This window comes from Ceratotherium simum, chromosome 2 (genome assembly GCF_057802395.1).
Source record: "Ceratotherium simum simum isolate JZ-2026a chromosome 2, ASM5780239v1, whole genome shotgun sequence".
Classification (NCBI taxonomy): Eukaryota; Metazoa; Chordata; class Mammalia; order Perissodactyla; family Rhinocerotidae; genus Ceratotherium; species Ceratotherium simum.
Genome location: NC_141901.1, coordinates 15293598 through 15312322, shown reverse-complemented (window position 1 = coordinate 15312322; position 18725 = coordinate 15293598). Strand labels below are relative to the sequence as shown.

The 18725-nt window shown below is 39.5% G+C and overlaps 2 protein-coding genes across 5 annotated transcripts in view; one reads left to right on the top strand and one right to left on the bottom strand.

Moving 5' to 3' along the window:
* TOR1AIP1 (torsin 1A interacting protein 1) overlaps positions 1 to 5508 on the bottom strand; it is a 39021-nt gene extending 33513 nt beyond the window's left edge. For both annotated transcript variants that reach the window (XM_087438542.1, XM_087438546.1), the window contains exons 1-2: positions 5034 to 5508; positions 2851 to 2928 (exon numbers count right to left, since the gene is read on the bottom strand). In XM_087438542.1, the coding sequence (XP_087294668.1) occupies positions 2851 to 2928; positions 5034 to 5508 (553 nt within the window). The remainder of the gene's footprint in view (positions 1 to 2850; positions 2929 to 5033) is intronic.
* Positions 5126 to 18725, top strand: part of TOR1AIP2 (torsin 1A interacting protein 2) — a 37731-nt gene continuing 24131 nt past the window's right edge. Inside the window, exon 1 of one of the 3 annotated variants that reach the window (XM_087438584.1) lies at positions 5126 to 5193. The gene's annotated coding sequence lies outside the window, so the exon portion shown is untranslated. Of the gene's footprint in view, positions 5194 to 9651; positions 9776 to 18725 lie in introns of those variants that run through there. The other 2 variants (XM_014783380.2, XM_087438572.1) reach the window with 2 other exon arrangements.

The following is an 18725-nucleotide window of genomic DNA, read 5'->3' as shown; positions in this document are numbered from 1 at the left end:
CTTTGGATAAATTTCTTTTAGACTACACCCATGGTTACTACAATTACAGCACTATTCTTAATACTAAAGTTAAACTAAGTCTATGATTCTACGACGAAGAGGAAGGGCCTATCCTTAAATCCGTACTTAAAGCAATCCTCCATCAGAGTGACTCACTCTTATTTAAATAATTCCTCTGTTAGACAGACTTTACAAGCATTTATTTAATAATTCCCTAAACTCTTTCTCCTTTCATTAAGAGGCATGAGATGGGAGCATGCCAAGTGCTAGATGCAATATAATTTTTAAAAGCACCTTTTATAGTAAGAGTACTCTGAGTATCCTAAATCTCCCAAAGATGCACATATCCTTATTTCTAGTTATATTGTATAACAGTGTGCTATTGATATATTCCAGGTAATCTATGCATGGGTTCCAATCTATCAATCATCTATACAGCCACTCACTGCTTTACGATGGGGAGATGTTCTGAGAAATACGTCACTGGGCGATTTCATCATTGTACGAACATCATAAAAGGGTACTTACACTAACCTAGATGGTATAGCCTACTACACACCTAAGCTATATGGTACTGATCTTACAGGACCACTGTCGTATATATGGTCCTGTCATCGACTGAAACATTGTTATGTGGGGCATGACTGTACTGAGAAATGTTGTCTTCTCCATTTCCAATTATAGCGTACGCTTCTTGAGAAAAAGAAATGCTTAAGCAAAATTTTATGAACTTCACATCTCTTGTAAAGTGCCATGAGGAAAACAAAAACCTTTTATTTGTATATTTTACTATGTATAAAGTGATTTTGCATGTATGGTATCATTTCCACAGTGGCCTTGTGAGTTAGACAGGGCAAATCATATAGATAAAAGCCTCAGGCTGAAGGTGGCTGGGTAACTCAACCAATGTCCAGTGTTCTTTCCACAACATTATGCAGCCATGTACCTCAGTAGCAGTCCTTAAATATAGGCCTAATGTGAACTTCAAAAGACAACCGTTCAAGACATTCTATTACATAATAGTTTTATAATGGTCTATAGGCTACGGTCTTCATTACATCTAATTAGTTAACTCCGTAATTTTTATGAAGTTATTCTAGATTTTAAAAATGAGACATTTTTGCTTCTCGAGGTATAAAGGACATGCAATTAAATCTATTATAAATAAAACTTCAAGAATATGTGGTTTTTCCAAATGGCCTGGAAAATCTGATTATAGCATCTATTACTCAAAGTATTGTTCTAAGATAGTTTATAATCTTAACACAGTAACATAGGCTGTTTAAGGAAGTAAGCACAAAAGGTGTGTTTATTTGGAATGGAACTTGAGCCAGATATACTTTACTTCTTTTTTTTTTTTTTTTTTATTTATTTTTTCCCCCCAAAGCCCCAGTAGATAGTTGTGTGTCATAGCTGCACATCCTTCTAGTTGCTGTATGTGGGACGCGGCCTCAGCATGGCCGGAGAAGCAGCGCGTCGGTGCGAGCCCGGGATCTGAACCCGGGTCGCCAGCAGTGGAGCACGCTCACTTAACCACTAAGCCACGGGGCCGGCCCTAGCCAGATATACTTTATTCTAAATTGAGAATAGAATAGTTCAAATTACAAAGCATAATCTTATCAGAAGCAATGGATAAGGAAATAAGTCAGGATATGGGTAAAAAAAAAGCCGGGGATGATCAGTTTCAATAGCTATAATCATTTATTGTTGTGGGACTTTCCTAATATCAAAAAAACTGAAAATAGGGACCAGCCCGGTGGTGTAGTGGTTAAGTGTGCGCACTCCACTTTGGAGGCCCAGGGTTCAAGGGTTTGGATCCTGGGCGCAGACTGATGCACCGCTTGTCAAGCCATGCTGTGGTGGCATCCCATACAAAGTAGAGGAAGATGGGCACGGATGTCAGCCCAGGGCCAATGTTTCTCAGCAAAACGAGGAGCATTGGCAGATGTTAGTTCAGGGCCGATCTTCCTCACACAAAAAAACCAAAAAAACAAACAAAAAAACTGAAAATAAACGGAACTAAAACCCAACAATACTAAGATTAATAACTAAACTTAATCCTTTCTCCTGCTTTTCAAAATAATTTAAACAGTTTTTACAACTTCAGTAGACTATCAAATGTAGCTTACTTCCATGTTATATTGATACTAAGCTGCAAATATTTTTACATTTTAACATCTCTGAAATTGGGAACATCATACAATATATGGCATATTACAGTTTAACTGGCAGCATTTCTTCCTTCTAGGCGGTACATAAAACGATAGTGTATCTTACAACTGATGCTATCTTAGATTCGATGAAATATAGCATCATACTGACAAGATTGACCGTATTGTGTCATGATTTTACTATGCAGAACATTTAATCCATTTTAAATGGAAGGCAGTGTAACATATTCCTTCACTCAACACTTAACAGACTTTACTGAGTAGCTAATTATTACATAGGAGAGCCACAGTGAGATACTTGGGGAAATGAAAGGGCTCTGGAGAAGACAAACCTGGGTCTGAATTTTGGCTCAGTCACATATAGTGTAATCTTAGGCAAGAGTCTTAGCTACTCTGAGCTCCAGTTTTCTCATCTATAAAATGGGTATATCTATCATGCATAGTTATGTGAATGAATGAACTAACACATACAAAGTGGCTGGTAATTAGTAGATACTCAACTATCTGCCCAGTCTTTTCTTGACCCATGCCTGTACTGCTTAATTCCATAAACAACCTATGAAGCAGATTCACTGAAACTCTGAATGAAGTATGATTTGGGGCCCTTGATGAACTGGCGATAATCTGTACATAAAAAAAAGCTGTCAGGTAAAGAAAAAAACAAAATCACTCTTCTCACCTGGAGTTTCTTGTGTTCTCCAGATAGTTTTCTTTGAGACTGTTTGGCTTACAACAGTATTTGAAGATGGTTCATCCTCTAAAGAATAGACATGAAAATTGTCAAAATTCAGAATATATGATCTAGGTAGAGATTATGCATATTAATAGCAATATATAAGCAGAAATACAAATAATTCATTTCTTTAGAAATGTGTAATTAGGTTTAGCAAAACTTAAGAATTTAACTAGTCAGAAATAAACACTCTTAAGACAATATAAAAATAAACCATTCATCACTGATGTTTTACAACAAAAGTATATTTACTTTAGAAAATTTAAAAGATGGGCTTGTTGTTGTTAGTGCTGTGGAGTTGATTCTGACTCCTAGTGACCCTGTGTACAGCAAAGCAAAACCCTGCCCAGTCTTTTTGGCCATCCTCTCACCTTCGGTGCTGTATCAGACAATGCTCTGCTGTTATTCATAGGGTTTTCATGGCCAATTTTTTTTGAAAGTGGGTGGTCAGGTCCTTCTTCCTAGTCTTAGTCTGGAAGCTCTGCTGAAACCTGTTCACCGTGGGCGACCCTGCTGGTATTTGAAATATCGGTGGCATAGCTTTCAGCATCACAGCAGCATGCAGCTGCCACAGTGTGCCAACTGACAGACTGGTGGTGTGGTTCCCAGACCAAGAAACGAACCTGGGCCTCAGTGGTGAGAGCCACCAAATCTTAACCACTAGACCCCACCAGGGCTGGCCTAAAAGATGGGGTAGAGTTTCACTAATGATGTGGAAAAAGCAGAACAGTGAAAAACGTTTAGATTCTTACAGACGTACTAAAATTGAGGCAAAACTTGTGTGTTAAAAAAAATTAGCTAGTATAACTGCACTAGGCTCTGTGGGAGAGTCAATACAATGTAACATATATTTATTGCCTACTATGTGGAAAGCATTCTTCCAGATATTGAAGGAGATACAGAATTAAGGCAACTACTAAAGTATAACATGGCCCTTCAAATATATATAACAGGATCTTTGTTTTCAGGAAGTTTATCTTAAAAGAGAGAGAAAACTCATATATATGGGCTAACCTGTCTTGAGTTGTTACATCCAATAGTAACTTACATATCTTTAACACAAAGTTTCCAAAATCAACACATCTTCAAATGTGTCAGCAGGTAAACGTGCAGTCTATTACTCTGAACTGAAAATCTACCTCCTCTTCATATCCATCAACGGTCTACCACTAACTATGTAATCCCACTGTGATTCAAATCCCCTGATTTTTACCTCATAAGTGCCTTACATGGGGCTAACATGAAACTTCACCTATGTGTGTTGGGGAGGGAAGGCAGGGTGGGAGAGGATGGATTAAGGAAGTTGATTCACCTGTGACTTACCTAAAACTATATACCTTGTCAGCATCCTTTTGGCCCATTCAGACGAAAACTAATTAGAGTCGTGCTTTGTCAAGCTCCTTAACCACTGAAGTTACACTGAGGGCCCTCAACGTGGCGAATTTCTGGCAGAGACCACCACACTCAAGAGAGAGCGATCAGCTCAAGTTTATCAGACAATGAGGAGCTTCAAGTTCAGGATAAACGACTTACCCCGTTTCGGGTAAGTATTTGGGTGGGGTCTCAAGCCAATTCACCAATCACGCTATCCCTCCAAACGCCCACTCACAAAATTTCCCCTCCCTCTCCCCCCAGCTGGCTAGTGACGGAAAAGGAAGGAAAGGTTACATTAGAACCACGCTTCTCAACTGGGGACTTCTGGCCTCAGAGTTAAAGGAGGAAATGGAAGTGGCTTTGGTAGACACATCCGCAAGAGAGAGGAAACCGCAATGAAACCGAGCCTGGAGTGATTCGGCGTCCCGCCTAACTAGCCGTCCCCCGTGAAGGCCCGCAGAACGAGGCAATCCCGACACCCCTAAATTGATGCCTCGGGACGGGCAGAGCTCCGCGGCTCTGCTCAGGCCGCCCCGCAAGACTGCCTGTCCAGTCCTCCCGCCCGAGCCTCTTTCCCGCCTGCGCTTGGGCGGACCCCGCGTAGAGGCGCACGTCCAGGGGGCGGGGGAGCCCCGGGAGCGCCGGCGGGGATGAGTGCCGGGGAGGAGCCCGCCCGCCCGCTGCACGCCAACATCCCGCCCGTGCCCGCTCGCTCGCTGGCTTTCGGCTGAGACTGTTACCTCCGCCGGCCTCACCTTCAGAGGAATGAGAGTCCCGTATCCCTCTCCTGGTCGTAACCGGAGACGGCTGCAGCGGAGGCTGCAGTGAATGGTGCTGCTGTAGGCGAGTAGCCCTTCGCGTCTGCATCTCCTCGGCTTCCAGACGTCGCAGCTGCGACCGCCGCCGAGACCGAAGGTAGTAGGCGCTTTCTCTCACTTCCTCTTTCCCAGAGTCGGGCCGGAACTCTCGTAGCGGGATTCGTCTTCCCACCGGGGACTTTTCTTTGGCCACCCGGGGCTCGAAGTCACCGTACACTTCTGGCGGCTCTTCTGAGAACCTCACTTCCCGCCGGCCGTGGCGCGACGGCGGAGTTCCGTACGCAGGCGCATTACTGCCGCCGCCATTTTGAGGGGCGAGCCGGCATCTTCTTTCCCGCAGCGGGGCCCTGGGCGTGACGTACCATGCCCATTCTTCCCTCACCGGCTCCGCCCGCCGCCCCTCGCCCGCCATAGTTGTTGACGTAGCTTGAGTCGACCGCGAAGATGGTTAGGGGGCCCCTAGATTCTCCAGCCGTCGATGGCACTGGCTTTTCGGGGCTGTTGGGCGGTGGTCGCGGCCGTCAGGGAGGTAGTTGAGAGTCGCCGGGGCCGCCGCCTGCGTCGTCGCTGCTGTGCTGCAAACCTGCCTCTGGGCCCATGGTGTGTCCTGAGGGCTGTGGGAGAGGCAGTGCCTGTGCTGGGTCAGCTGCTGTGGGTCACTCCCGCCTCCTGGCTGAGGGCACCAAAGAGGAGGAGAAGAGGGAGGAGGACGTCGCTGTCCTTGGCCTTGGAGGAGGGAGGGAGGAGACGACGGAGAAGGGACAACTGACGGGGCAGATTGCCTCTCCTAAGCCCAGCTGCTCGTGGCAACTGTTGCCCGAAAGCAGGAGACGCCCGTCCTGGCGCCCAGTGCCGAGTGTCTGGGAAAGGCCGAGCAAGACGGGGGCGGAGGAGAAGTTTGAGTCCTCGCCCCCTGGCTGTTGCGCAGTTCTCCTGGAACCTTTTTGATGGACTGCTTCCTTAGCCATGCCTCTTCAAGTGTCCTTAGCAGGAGTGAGGATAAGAAAGATATTTTTGCAGGTCTTATATCTTTTCTTGGAGAAATTTTTATTTTCAAGCTCCTTATGAAGGCAGTTATCCAGTTTTAAATTTAAGTCACCTGTTGCGAGTGTACAAAATCGTACCTACAGGCATATTCGGGTGGATTTCCATTTGCAAAATGTACGCAGAGCAAATAGGCTCTTATTCTTGGCTTTCGTATAAAAGCTCTGTGCCAGCAGCACTCTTCGGAAACCTTGTTAGCGCTGTGTTACGGGCAGTGAGAAATGAGCAAATACTTTGCTTAAAGCCGCGCTGTCTTTTAACTTGTGATCCGTTATCTTTACTTTGCTTCTGGGCATGACTTGAAATACTGCGTGTGATTTAGGGTTTCCTGCGTTTAGTTTACTGACTAAGAAAGCATGATAACTGTTTGTTTCACCTCCGTATACCATAGTTACAGATGTGAATAATCTGCAAATATCTAACCAAATTTAGACACACCGAGGGAAGGTTAAGTTAAAGTCTGAATAGTTACTGAAAAAAAGATTAATGTTACCTTCAAATATACACGCTTGTCTTGCAGGACTTTTCTGTAATTGATTTTAGTGAATAGATTTAAAAACTTGTAACTTATACCAATTACAATGAATGATTTTGTAAAGTTTGAAGGTATTTGTTTATTCTTTCAAGTCTTTTAAACCCCTTCGAATGTTTTTGAGCGACTCTTGCTGAAACTAGGCACAAATTTCAATTTAATGAAATATTAAGGTGTACTGTGTTTTCACTAATAGTCTATAAATTTGGCCCCAGACACAAGGAATTACATACTTTAGACAGTCACCTAGGTTTTAGCTTGTTAGGGATTTAGTTTAGTTTAGGTTTGTTTACAATATGCAATATAGCCAAAGAAACTGGAGGAACAGTAACAAGGGAGATGCTTTTTTTCTTTTTAATCATTTATCTTAAGGGAAAATTAAAAGTGTATTCTCCTTTGTCAGCTTGAGTTAGTATATTTGGAAAATTTGTGAGAATTAACTTTTCTGACAAAATGCTGAAGAATATAGATACTTGGTAATACCTGGCTTTTATTATGTTTTAAGTAAGACTTTCTCTATAACGTGCCTATTCTATTACTCATTATTAACATATAATAGTAAAAGTTCCGTAATAGATGTAATTATTAAAGGATATAAAACCTTATAGTATTAATGTACAAAGTTCATATTATGTACATTAATGCATATATTAAGAGCCTCTTTAAAACATTTACCAGGACAAATGACTAAACAGAAATTTGGACAGACTTGTGAAACTTAAGTTTGGGGTATACTAAAAAAGAGAGAAAGGACAAGAGGTTCTGCATATTATTGAACAATCAGAGAAGATGAGAGGTTCTCCGTATTATTGAATAATGAGTACATGTGTTATTTTGTAATTAAAAATGCTTGTAAAGGCTTAGGAATGACTTTCCAAAGAAACGAATCATGAAAATCTTAAAGAAGAATCAGAGGCACAGTAACTGGAACATTAACATGTATATTTGCTTAGGATTTTCCCTCTTTTGTCTAGGTAATAAAACTACATAATCCTAGCTCTGCCATACCTGCCTCCCACACCTAGCAACCTTACAAATACCAACTTTAATAACTAAGTGTGAGGTAAAGCTAAACTCTCGTCAAACCAGATATTCTGCTGTAGATGTTTTCCAGACTACAAGGGTGGCCCAAAAGAAGTGACATTGCAGAGACAGACTCATAGCCTATATTATAAGGGAATTGCGGAGCCACTAATACGAAGAGGAAAATACTAAGAGGAGGTCTGGATGTTAGTTACCTTGGGAATTTGAGATACGTGGAGGAATTCAGTGAATCGAAAGAGAAGACAGTTAAGAAAGGAAATGATTGTAAGAAAGAATACATTGATGTTAATAAATATATGAATTAGTGAGTGTATTCTTTACCAAGATGTTTAATAAATATATGAATTAGTGAGTGTATTCTTTACCATTAGGGAATTTGCCATATATTAGGTAGGAGAGATATACTACAAATTATAATTTAGATTAAATGATGCGTTAATTTATATATCTAGCTGTTAGGCCTAAGTCTAGAAATCCAGTGTTCTTGACACTGGATTTCTAAATAAAGCAGCTATTTTAAATGAAACATTTTAAAGTAATAATTTTTGTACATGAGTTTTTTTGTTTAGGCAGAAATACAATTATTTACAGATAAAGCACTGTCAATTTATTGTGCATAATATGCACATTTCTGGTCAGATAGGGAAATAAATAACGGGTTTTATCTTAGTAGAAAGAGGCAACATTGTTATTTTTAATAAGGAAAAGATGATTAAAATATTAGAGGAAGTAAATTAAAGACATAGTAGTTGGCTCCATTTATTCCCCATTCTCACAAGTGACAGAAAAAGTATTTTAAAGACTTTATACGAATGAAAATGTCTAGCTGGAAATGTTATACTGAAATTAAGAAAATTTAAACTCAGTGAAGTGAATGGAATATAATAAATATTCTTCCACTTATTCTCTGTTGAATTAGAAATTGCAGTCAGTTATTAAACATCATCTAAGAGTGTTTCCAAATCCTGTGACTTCTGCCAAAAGAGGATGATTGAGAGGTGGAGGCACTGATAAATGAAGAATCATTTATCCAATAAATATTTGAGTTTCTGCTGTGTACAGTCAGACCCTGTTGTAGGTGCTGGAGATTCAACAGTGAAAGAATAGACCAAAGGACAAAAATCATCCCTGCTGTCTTGGAGTTTATATTCTATGGGAGTCAGATAAAAAATCAAAATAAGTAAAATAGTGTGTTGGTCAGAAGTGTTATGGAAAAAAATGAGGAAAGGAGAAGTGAGATTTTGAGTAGATTTCTTCTATATTGTCTTGAATTGGTGTAGGTCGGGAACAGAAGTTTTAGATTTACTTAACTTTGCCCCTAGCCAATTATGTGTTCTTGGGTAGATTGCTTGCCATCTCTCCGTTTTCACATTTGCGAAATTAATAGATCAAAATAATAGCTACTCTTTATTCATCATTTACTACTATCATTTAGCAGACACCATTAAGTACATTAGCGCATTTCCTCACAACCACCTTATGAGGTACGTAGCGTTGTCCCCAGTTGACAGGAGCAAACTGAGGTTTAGATTAAGCAACTCGTTTGAGGCCAAGCACCTAGTAATGATAGAGGCCGGGTTCCAAGTGTGATGTCTGACTGGTGCTTGCCATCATCATTGGGTAGTGCCTCTCACTGTGTTGGTTCCATGGGTTCTTCCAGCCTATGCTTTCTAGATCATTGTAAGGGTTAGGGTCGTCCGATGCGCTGCGGAGATGCCTGCTTCCCGTCAGACAGCAGCACGGAAGCCAAGCCGGGACGGGTGGTTCTGCTGCGCGCGCTCACCACGCCTCTTGCTCCGGCGGGGCTGGCTGCGGGGGAGTGGAGAGACGTGCGTGCGGGCGACTGGGGAGGAGGAGGAGGGGCCGGGCGACTGCCAGTCCCGGCATTCCGCGGGCCCTCCCCGCCCGGAGGTCGCCGTCACGTCACGTGGACAGGCACAGGGAATACGTTCTGTTCCGCCGAGTCGGAGGGGTGCAGCCTCTGGTTGTGGGGCAGAAAGAACACGCGAAGGGCTCCGCTGACATTGACAGTGGACGGTTTAAAACCTCGCTAGGATTTGTAAGTAAACAAAATGTATATACAACTTTTCCATGTTTTAATGTTTGATCTGATATCTGATTTCGAAACATATTTCAGAAACGATCCCTCCCCACCCCCACCTCCCTACTGCAAAAACCCTAAACGGAGCAGATTGGGGGTATATTTTTGTTTTGTAGTAACGAAAGATAAACAGAACCTTATAAACCTTAACAGTAAGGTGGGAATAAATGTTTGGTTTGGACTTTGAGAAGGGAAGCAGAATTCCTATAAGGCTCAGAATGTAAACGGGGAATCAGACTACCACTGTAGGTGGTGATTACTTCCCTTTACCTCTGCCAGACAGGATCCCGTCTTTCGGCATCTTAATTCTTATAAGATAGTACCCCCCCCTTTTTTTTTAGCTTTAGTGGTGCTAAAAAGGGCAAAGTTTTGAAGTTTTAGTAAGATTCTACAATTACCATTTTTCTTACATATTATATATGTATTCCCGATTGTATTTCATACCCAATGAGAGAGTTTACCCCTTTTTCCTTCCTTCATGGAAGTGTCTAGTACTCTCTACTTTATCAGTAGTGCTTAATTGTTAGACTTTATGTGCAGGTGCAGAGGTGTTATCTTAATCTGCTTCAACATACTGTTTTTGTTTCATTTTTACCTGTCTTTAGGTTTTAAAACATTTTATTTTGAATCTATATGAGAGATCCTTTCCTTGTCTCTCTTTTTTAAGTATTAGGGCGGTGGCAGCTATCTGTATTTTTCAGCTTTATTTTTCAAGCACATGATTATATAAACGGCCAGTGGAAAATCATTTAATAGAAAAAGGATCTTAATGGTAGGGGAACTAAAAATGTTCTTGGAAGCCTTTGTGTGGATTAGAACAGCTTGAAAAACTGACATTTGCTATAAAACTTTAAGTGAGAGCCTCTCAATAATGTTTATTATGCTGAATGCAGAGCCCACAAGCTGGTTACCGGTTTTGCTGCTGGTTTATCATGTAACCATGAGTGATTCATTTAAGTTCTATTTCACTTCTTTTTCCTTCTCAGTGTAGAGATGATAATACTAGCCTGAGAGCTTCTATAAATCACAAATAAAGTAGCTTAAGAATATAACCAATTATTTGAGGATTATTGGATATTTTGATATGTGTTGTGTCTTGTATATAATTTATTTTTGCCCAAGAAGTCATTTTAAACTGTATTCCATGGAAATCTACATTTCTTTGAAGTTCCACTTGAATTTCCTGAAGAAGAGTTTGCTCAGAGAAGCCTTGTCTGATTCACACTGTTTTTTGTTTAGAATTTTAATTGTGTTAAAGTGTCATTAATACTCTATATCTTATGACTACTATTGTGTCCCACATGAGATAATTTAATATAGTCATTATACTTTTTCATAAATTTGGCACAGCACATCAAACATTTGTGAATAAAGAAGCGTGTCCCCAGCGTTGGTTATGAGCATAGACTTTGGAGTCAGAGCTGAGTTTGAATTCCTGTTCTGTCCCTGTGTGACTTGGCAGGTTGCTTTATTGCTCTGACCCCATTTCCTCATCTGTAAAGTCCATAGGGTTATTTGGAGTATTAATGGGATAGTTTAAGGACTCAGTAAATGGAAACTGTTATTACTAATTGGACTACTTTCTTCTTTACTAATATTAAAGGAGTTGGCACTTGATTTTGATAATCAAAATAGAAAGGAAAATTCACCTATAATTCAACTAATTTTGATAATCAAACTAGAAAGGAAGAAAATTGACCTATAATTTTGCTACCTCAACAGATCAAGTTGTTTTGATTTTTATATACTTTTCCTTTAGCCCTCGACCATAGGTATACATAATGTAAATGTAATAACATTTTTGAAAAAAGTCACATTTAAAACATTGGTTTGTTAACTTCTGGGGACTTTGTTTTAATTATATGAATAGAGCTTTCTGGTTCTGCCTTTATGCTGATCTACTAGTGAAAAAACAGAACTTTTTTAGCACAGTTTCTGCTTGCTTTCCGCATTCCAAAAAATAAAACCTCTAGTTGCACTTTTATTTAATTGTTCTAATAATAATTAACAGTTTTTGAGGACTTCTTTTATGCCCCTGTAGTGGTAAGTGCTGCACATTATGTTTTAACCCTCACAGTGCCTCTTTCATCTAGATAGCGTCATTCCATTTTGTGGTTAAGAAAACCAAGGCATAGAGAAGAGTTCACCAGAGAAGTCGGGTGCTGGAGCAGCTGTTCAGGCCTGGGCAGTCTGACTTTAGACGGCAGTGCTGCAAGGGTTTTATATTTGTACATTTGCTATATGGATGTTAGGTGATATACGTAGGCAGGAGTTGATTCTGGAGGCTGACTTACAACTTCTATGTATAAAGGTAATAATATTTGTACTTTATAACTACTGGGACCACCATATTTTAAAAAAATTTTATAGGAAATTAACAAAGAAGAATAGGGAAGTGTTTAGTGCTTTAAGAGATGAGGCATTTACCTATAGTTTTATTAGTTGTGGTAGTGAAAACATGATGTATACACAAGACAAGTGATTAAGACTAAATTTTCGCTTTTTCTTTATTGGTGATAAACATAGTAAAGTAAACGTTGGGTTTATAGTGAAGGAAAACTAACTTTTCTTCTTTAAAGCAGTGTTTCTTAAACTTGATAGTAAGCATCAGAGTCATGTGGTGAAGCTGTTAAAACACAAAATCCTCCACCAGACCCTCAGATTCTGGTCTAGTAGGCCTGGGGTGGGGCCCAAGAATTTGCATTTCTAACAAGCTCCCAGGTGATGCTAATGATTTCGAACTCATGAATTTGGTAAGAACACAAATATTAGTGGTGGTTGTCCAGATTGCTGGCCTGGCAGTGAAACTCTAGGAATAATGCGTGCCCAGCTCTTGGTTTTTAAACACTGTTCTCAATAAAAGAAACCAGAGGGGCCGGCCTGGTGGTGTAGCGGTTAAGTGCACGTGCTCCTGCGGCCCCGGGGTTCGCAGGTTGGATCCTGGGTGCGGACTGATGCACTGCTTGTCAAGCCATGCTGTGGCCGTGTCCCATATAAAGTAGAGAAAGATGGGCACGGATCTTAGCCCAGGGCCAGTCTTTCTCAGTGAAAAGAGGAGGATTGGCATTGGATGTTAGCTCAGGGCTAGTCTTCCTCACAAAAAAAAAAAAAAAAAAAAACCCACAAATTTTTGGAAAAGTAGTTGATTCCAGAGCTGTGGCAGGGAATATACAAGATGAGCCTGGAATATCTTGTGATGCTTGAAATTAAGGAAACGCTCAAAGAACTTTTGGGGCTTGTTGAAAGGACACAGGAGGCAACTTGAAGGAGCTCCTAATGGCCAAAGTTGGAACAACTTGAGCAACAAAATGTATAATGATAGTATTGGATTTTAACCTATAGAATAAAGTATCCATGAGTCCATACTGACGTAGTTGAATAAATAAATAGAAGAGAAGGGACACTCTTTCTTACAGAAGAATTCCAATGAATAAACATGGAAAGCAAGAAATAGAAAATCACCATTAGGCAAACAGCACTGTAGTAATTATTGCAGACAAAATTCACTTGTGATGCTAGTGGGCGAAAGTTTGAGGAAAATCAGGATAATTGCATAGTCTCAAAGTAATTCCCCCAAGATAATTATTAGCTACCAAGGAAAAATAGTAACTTGGCAGTGGAGACACCACATTAACCAACTGATTGAGGTTAACGTCACCAGTAATAAGACATGGACGTCATGAACCCAGTGATATGATGCAGTTAGAAGAACACAACATCATTTCTGTGATGTTATTCTTGCCAAAAATGCATAACCTCTTTATCTTTCTGTACGTGAGAAAACATTAAACAAACCCAAATTGAGGGACATTCAGCAAAATAACTAATCAGTATTTTTCAAAAGTGTCAAGGTCACAAAGACCGGGAAAGGTCACCAAAGACAAGTAAAGACTGAGAAACTGTCATATATTGGAGACTCAGGAGAATTAATAACTAAATGCGATATGGGATTCCAGATTGGACCCTGGAACAGAAAAAAGACATTAGTGTTGGAACAGAAAAAGGACCATCAGTGGAGAAACTGGTGAAATTTAAACAGTCTGTAGTGTAGTTACTTGACTTGAACCAATGTTAATTTCTTGGTTTTTATATTGTACTTTAATTTTATGAAATGGTGACTTTAGGAGAAACTGGATAGAGGATATAAGGGAACTCTGCACTATTTTTGCAACTTTTCTGTAAGTTTAAAATTAGTTCAAAATAAAAAGTTTAGTAAAAATGTGTTGATGTAGATATTCAAGGTGATTTAGGGGAGTTGAGCTAAAACTGGGAATCAGTTATGCTCCCCACTATCAGAAATCTTAGCAAACTCTTTGATCTTTTGTGCACTGCTTTTTCCCTCTATGCGGTCAGCCTAAACCTGAGATGCAAGTCAAGGGAGTTGGGAGGTAGTAAGAAAGGTAAGAAAGAAAGGAAGATTTTCTGTGCTCAGAAAATACATATAGTATCTGAACTGCTCCCAGCACCCAGTCCCTATGTAAGAGACAGTTCCATGAGGAAGTAATGGGGGTGCTTTTTGTTCCTAGTTTGGTACTTTTTCAAACTCCTTTTGAAAAATACGAAATAAGTACAGTTAGTGAACATACTGGGAAATGAGTGGGAAATTGTAAAAATAATACTATTGACATATTATGACAATGGATATGGTGCAGAGGAGTGGGCAAGACTTAGAAACTTAATTTTAAACACAGACACAAATGTGTGGTACAAGTATAGAAGTACCGAAGCGTGGCCCGAGGTCTCACCATTGAAAGCTGCATATTGGCCTTAAAGGTTTGGCTGCTGGTGTTTTAAACTGCAACTGTAGATAGAATTTGAACCATGGACTTTTAGTCCATTAGGGCAAGGTAGATTGAAATGTACCAGTAAATTGCTAAACCAGTTGTTCCCCTCTATGGTATGCTAGCAATGCACACGAACACCTGTTTTGTTTGTCAGTTCCTGGGGTAAAAGAACATTCTGCAGCTGTTTTCTGACTCAGGATCATATTTTTCTTTCAGCTTATCTGTTCTTCATAAGAGGGAACAACAGTGTGTGTGCTAAACAGTGTTAAAGATTGTCATCCATATGCCTTCTCTCAGTAATCTCAAGACTTTGCCAAATTACAAGTAGTTCCTCGCAAAACAGGCTGAAGACTTTTTCCAGGAGCATTTATTTTTATAATATATTTCTAACAAAGAATTATTTTAGATTATGTGATTTTAAAAAGATGAGTGATTCCTTTCTTTTTCATATTCCTTAATCTCCCATCATCTAAATTCCAAACTAGTTATGAAATAGCAAACTACTAAGATTTTACTTAGTGTATGAAGCTTATCAAAGAAACTGTCTCATACAAAAAGTAGTTTTGATTATTAGCCTTATAATACTCTATGGAAGAAAATATTTAAAATGGGAACTCAACAAGTTTTAAAGCATTTTTTTTCCTGTGTGCTTATCTTTTGACTTTATATATCATGTGAGGAGTTGACTGAGGCCTAAGTCTAAGGGATATATTTGCCTGGAGAAGTCACCCCAATCCTGACTCAGTCGGCAACTCGTATTATCCTACCACTAAAAAGAACAAGAGAAATTTTCTCTGTCAAAGGCAGATTTGAGCTTGCTTACTAATATCCATTCAGGAAATAGCAAAGAATAAAATAGAATCAGAATATTTAGAGATGATAATTTTTAATATGTATTAAGCTGCCATCGTTAGTAGACATAAATTTCAGTGGATTAAACAGAACTGCATTTTCTATTTTGGTGTTAGAGTGCTATTTTCTAAATTTTTTTCTAATAGAGTTTCAGGAAGAATCTTAAATTCAGTTCTCAGACACAGAAAACCTGATTTGGATTTTTCTTTTATATAGCATTTGTGCAGTAGCGAGGCTCTAAACTTTGGTTTTTGCCCACAGTTGTTGGTTAGAAGGTTTGTTTGAAAATAAAGGCCTTCCAGCTTCTTCTGTGGGCCTTCCTGAATTTGTCATGATCTCTCCAGACGATCTTTTTATATCCATCTAAAAGCCTTTAGCCTTTACCTAAAGCATTGGTTCCAATCTGGATTCCCTGGACACACTAGAAGTCCTGTAAGATTTTTCTCTCTGTATCCATAGTACTTGGCATTGGGCCTAGTATATGGTGGTTTCCTCAGTAACTTAAACAATTATGTTTAATAATCAGTAAAGTAATGTTTGTTCTCAAGGTATTTTCAGCATTTTTACAAGCCTAATAGTAATCATTTATGTACCTTAAATCAACTTCTTTTGATTTAAGCTAATGGAGTTAAGGAAGGAATAAATCCAGAATATCTAAGTCTTTCCAACTTTACCATATAGGCATTTTGCATATTATCTGTAATTTAAAACATTGAAAATTTCTAAACCAGGGTTAGTAGCACTAGTTTTCTTGTTTTATTAGAAGTTGTGATTGACAGATCTACATGTCTAATTAATAAAAATGAGAAAATGAAATTATTACAAGAATGCTTGTTGTTTAGAGATCCTTCCAGAATGAGATCTGGGGAGAGGGGTGCTAGGGATAAAATTTGCCTGAGGTAGCAAAATGATTAGGAACCATTAATGCCTAATGGTCTGAACCATTTCAGATTCTTTGGGGAGTCTAAAAGTATATACTCTCTTTCCATAAAAAAATGCACATATATACATAAAAAATTTTATATATGATTTCAGAGGATTCAGGACTCCCTGAAACGTATCCTAGATCTTTTTGTGTGAAAGTGGACAACTATGAGAGATGATTTCCCCCACCCGCACCTCAATATATACACACAATTGAAGAGTATTCTGCAGCTTTGAAACAGCCTATGAAAGAGCTTTCTAAAGTTTAACTGTCACTGCTTCAGAAAGGTGATATCTTACAGTGGCAGAGTACAGCCTCTGGAACCAGTCTGTCTGGATTAAAATACTGATTTTTCTATAACGACCTGTGTGACCTTGGACAAGTTGCTCAACCTCTCTGTTTCCTTAGCTATAAAATGGAGTATTGTAAGGATTGCATGAATTAATACATGTAAAGTGCTTAGAACAGATAGTGGCATTCAATAAGTGTTAGCTATTGTTATTAAGTGTTATTACCTCACAGAGGATTATGTACTTTTGAATACCTGACCATGTGAGTTTCTCTGGGTTGTGTCTTGCCTGGCAGGAGGATGCCTTTTTCTAACACACCATATGAAATAACATCCTTGCACACAGATGCGTGCTTTGTCGAGTGTGCCAAGATAAACGTTCTTTTACATACCAGCATTAGGCAGGCCTCTTTTGCCTTATTTCTATGAAGAGATAGTTGCTTACGATTGTATGAGAGAAACAAAGATCCATATCCTCCTGTAGGCCGCCTCTTTTCCTCAACGTATCAATCGCCCGCTTTGCCTCTGAGCAGAGTAACTGCCTGGGCTCTTCTTGTCCGTAATGTGCAAGGTTGGTTTTCCTGTTGATCTCTTTTTCCAGGCCATTGCATTTTGACTCTACTCTTGTTTTTTTTATTATAAAATACTGAATAGCGATTATGTAAGCTATTAGGATTCATGATACAGTGAACATTCTTGTACCTTCACCCCATTAAAGAAAAAATATTTCCGATTGTCTTTGAAGTGCTCTGTATACCCTCCCCATCCCATCCCTTTCCCTCTCCCATCAAAGGTAATAATTATCCTTGTGCTTATCTTTCTTTTCTTTTTAGCTTTATTGCATATTTATTACTAAACAATATATTGAAACTTTATATAAATGGAAACTGTGTGTGCGTGCATTCTTCTGCTACTTGCTTTTTATTTTTTAGCTCAATATTATATTCTTGTTTCATCTATGTCTAGATGTACAATATTCCATTGTATCGCAATACCTCAATTTATTTATGCATTCTACTATTCATGGACATTTTGGCTATTATTTTGCTATTACACAACAGTACTACCATGAATATTTTTATTCATGTTTTTAAATGGACATGTGCAGCTGTCTCTGGGGTATATAACTAATAGTGGGATTACTAAGTTACAGGAAATGCACACCTTTAGCTTTACTAGATAATGCCAAATTAATTCCAAAAGTGGTTGTACTGATTTATGCTCCTATCCTTAGGGTATAAGGATACAAGTTACTCTTTGTTCTTGCTGTTTATTCATTCAAGAAATGTTTATTGGGCACGTACAGCAGTAAGTAGAAAAAGAAAAACCACCATTCTCAAGGAGTTTATATTTTAGTAGTGATAAATAGCAAAAATACTTAGTATATGAAAATGGTACATGTTTTATGGAAAAAAATAAAGCAAGAGGACGGATATCATCTCACTGCTCTTAGAGCCATATAGGGATTAGAGACTGAGGGGATGAAGTATAACCAGGAAGCTCTGGGCTTCATGTAGTGATCTGCATAAATAGAGATGCAGGTATGGTGAGATTGGTTGGTCATGATGTTTTCAAGCAGATAATGGTAGTGAAGCTGTAGGTGTGTGAGGGGTTGAAGTTTGAGAATCTTGCCAGGAGCATTTTCGGGAGGCCCTCTTCACTCATCCGTTAGTGATTAGGCTAAGGAATGAGTGAGGAAACTGGTAAAAGGTGATCTTATTCTGCACACTTAGTGCTTTGGGGCCCCCTTCTGACTCTTGCCGGTAGTGATTTGGAGAAGACCGGGGGTGGGGTGGGGTGGGGTGGCGGGGTGGTCTTGTCTGGAACATATGGAACACTAGAGTTCTGTTGATTGAGGAATACTTGGAGCTCTAGTGTTTTCTTGACTCTTGAAGTTGGAGAAATGAAGGTTGGGGGAAGGGTGGGTTTATTCTGAGCATTTGGAGCCTTAGGGCTTCCTCTTGACCCTGTGCAGTGGAGATGTGGAGTCCTGAGGGAGGGGTGGTTTTGCCTAGAGTATGTAGAGCCCTCATTGTCAAACTTGTTAATTTTTGCCAG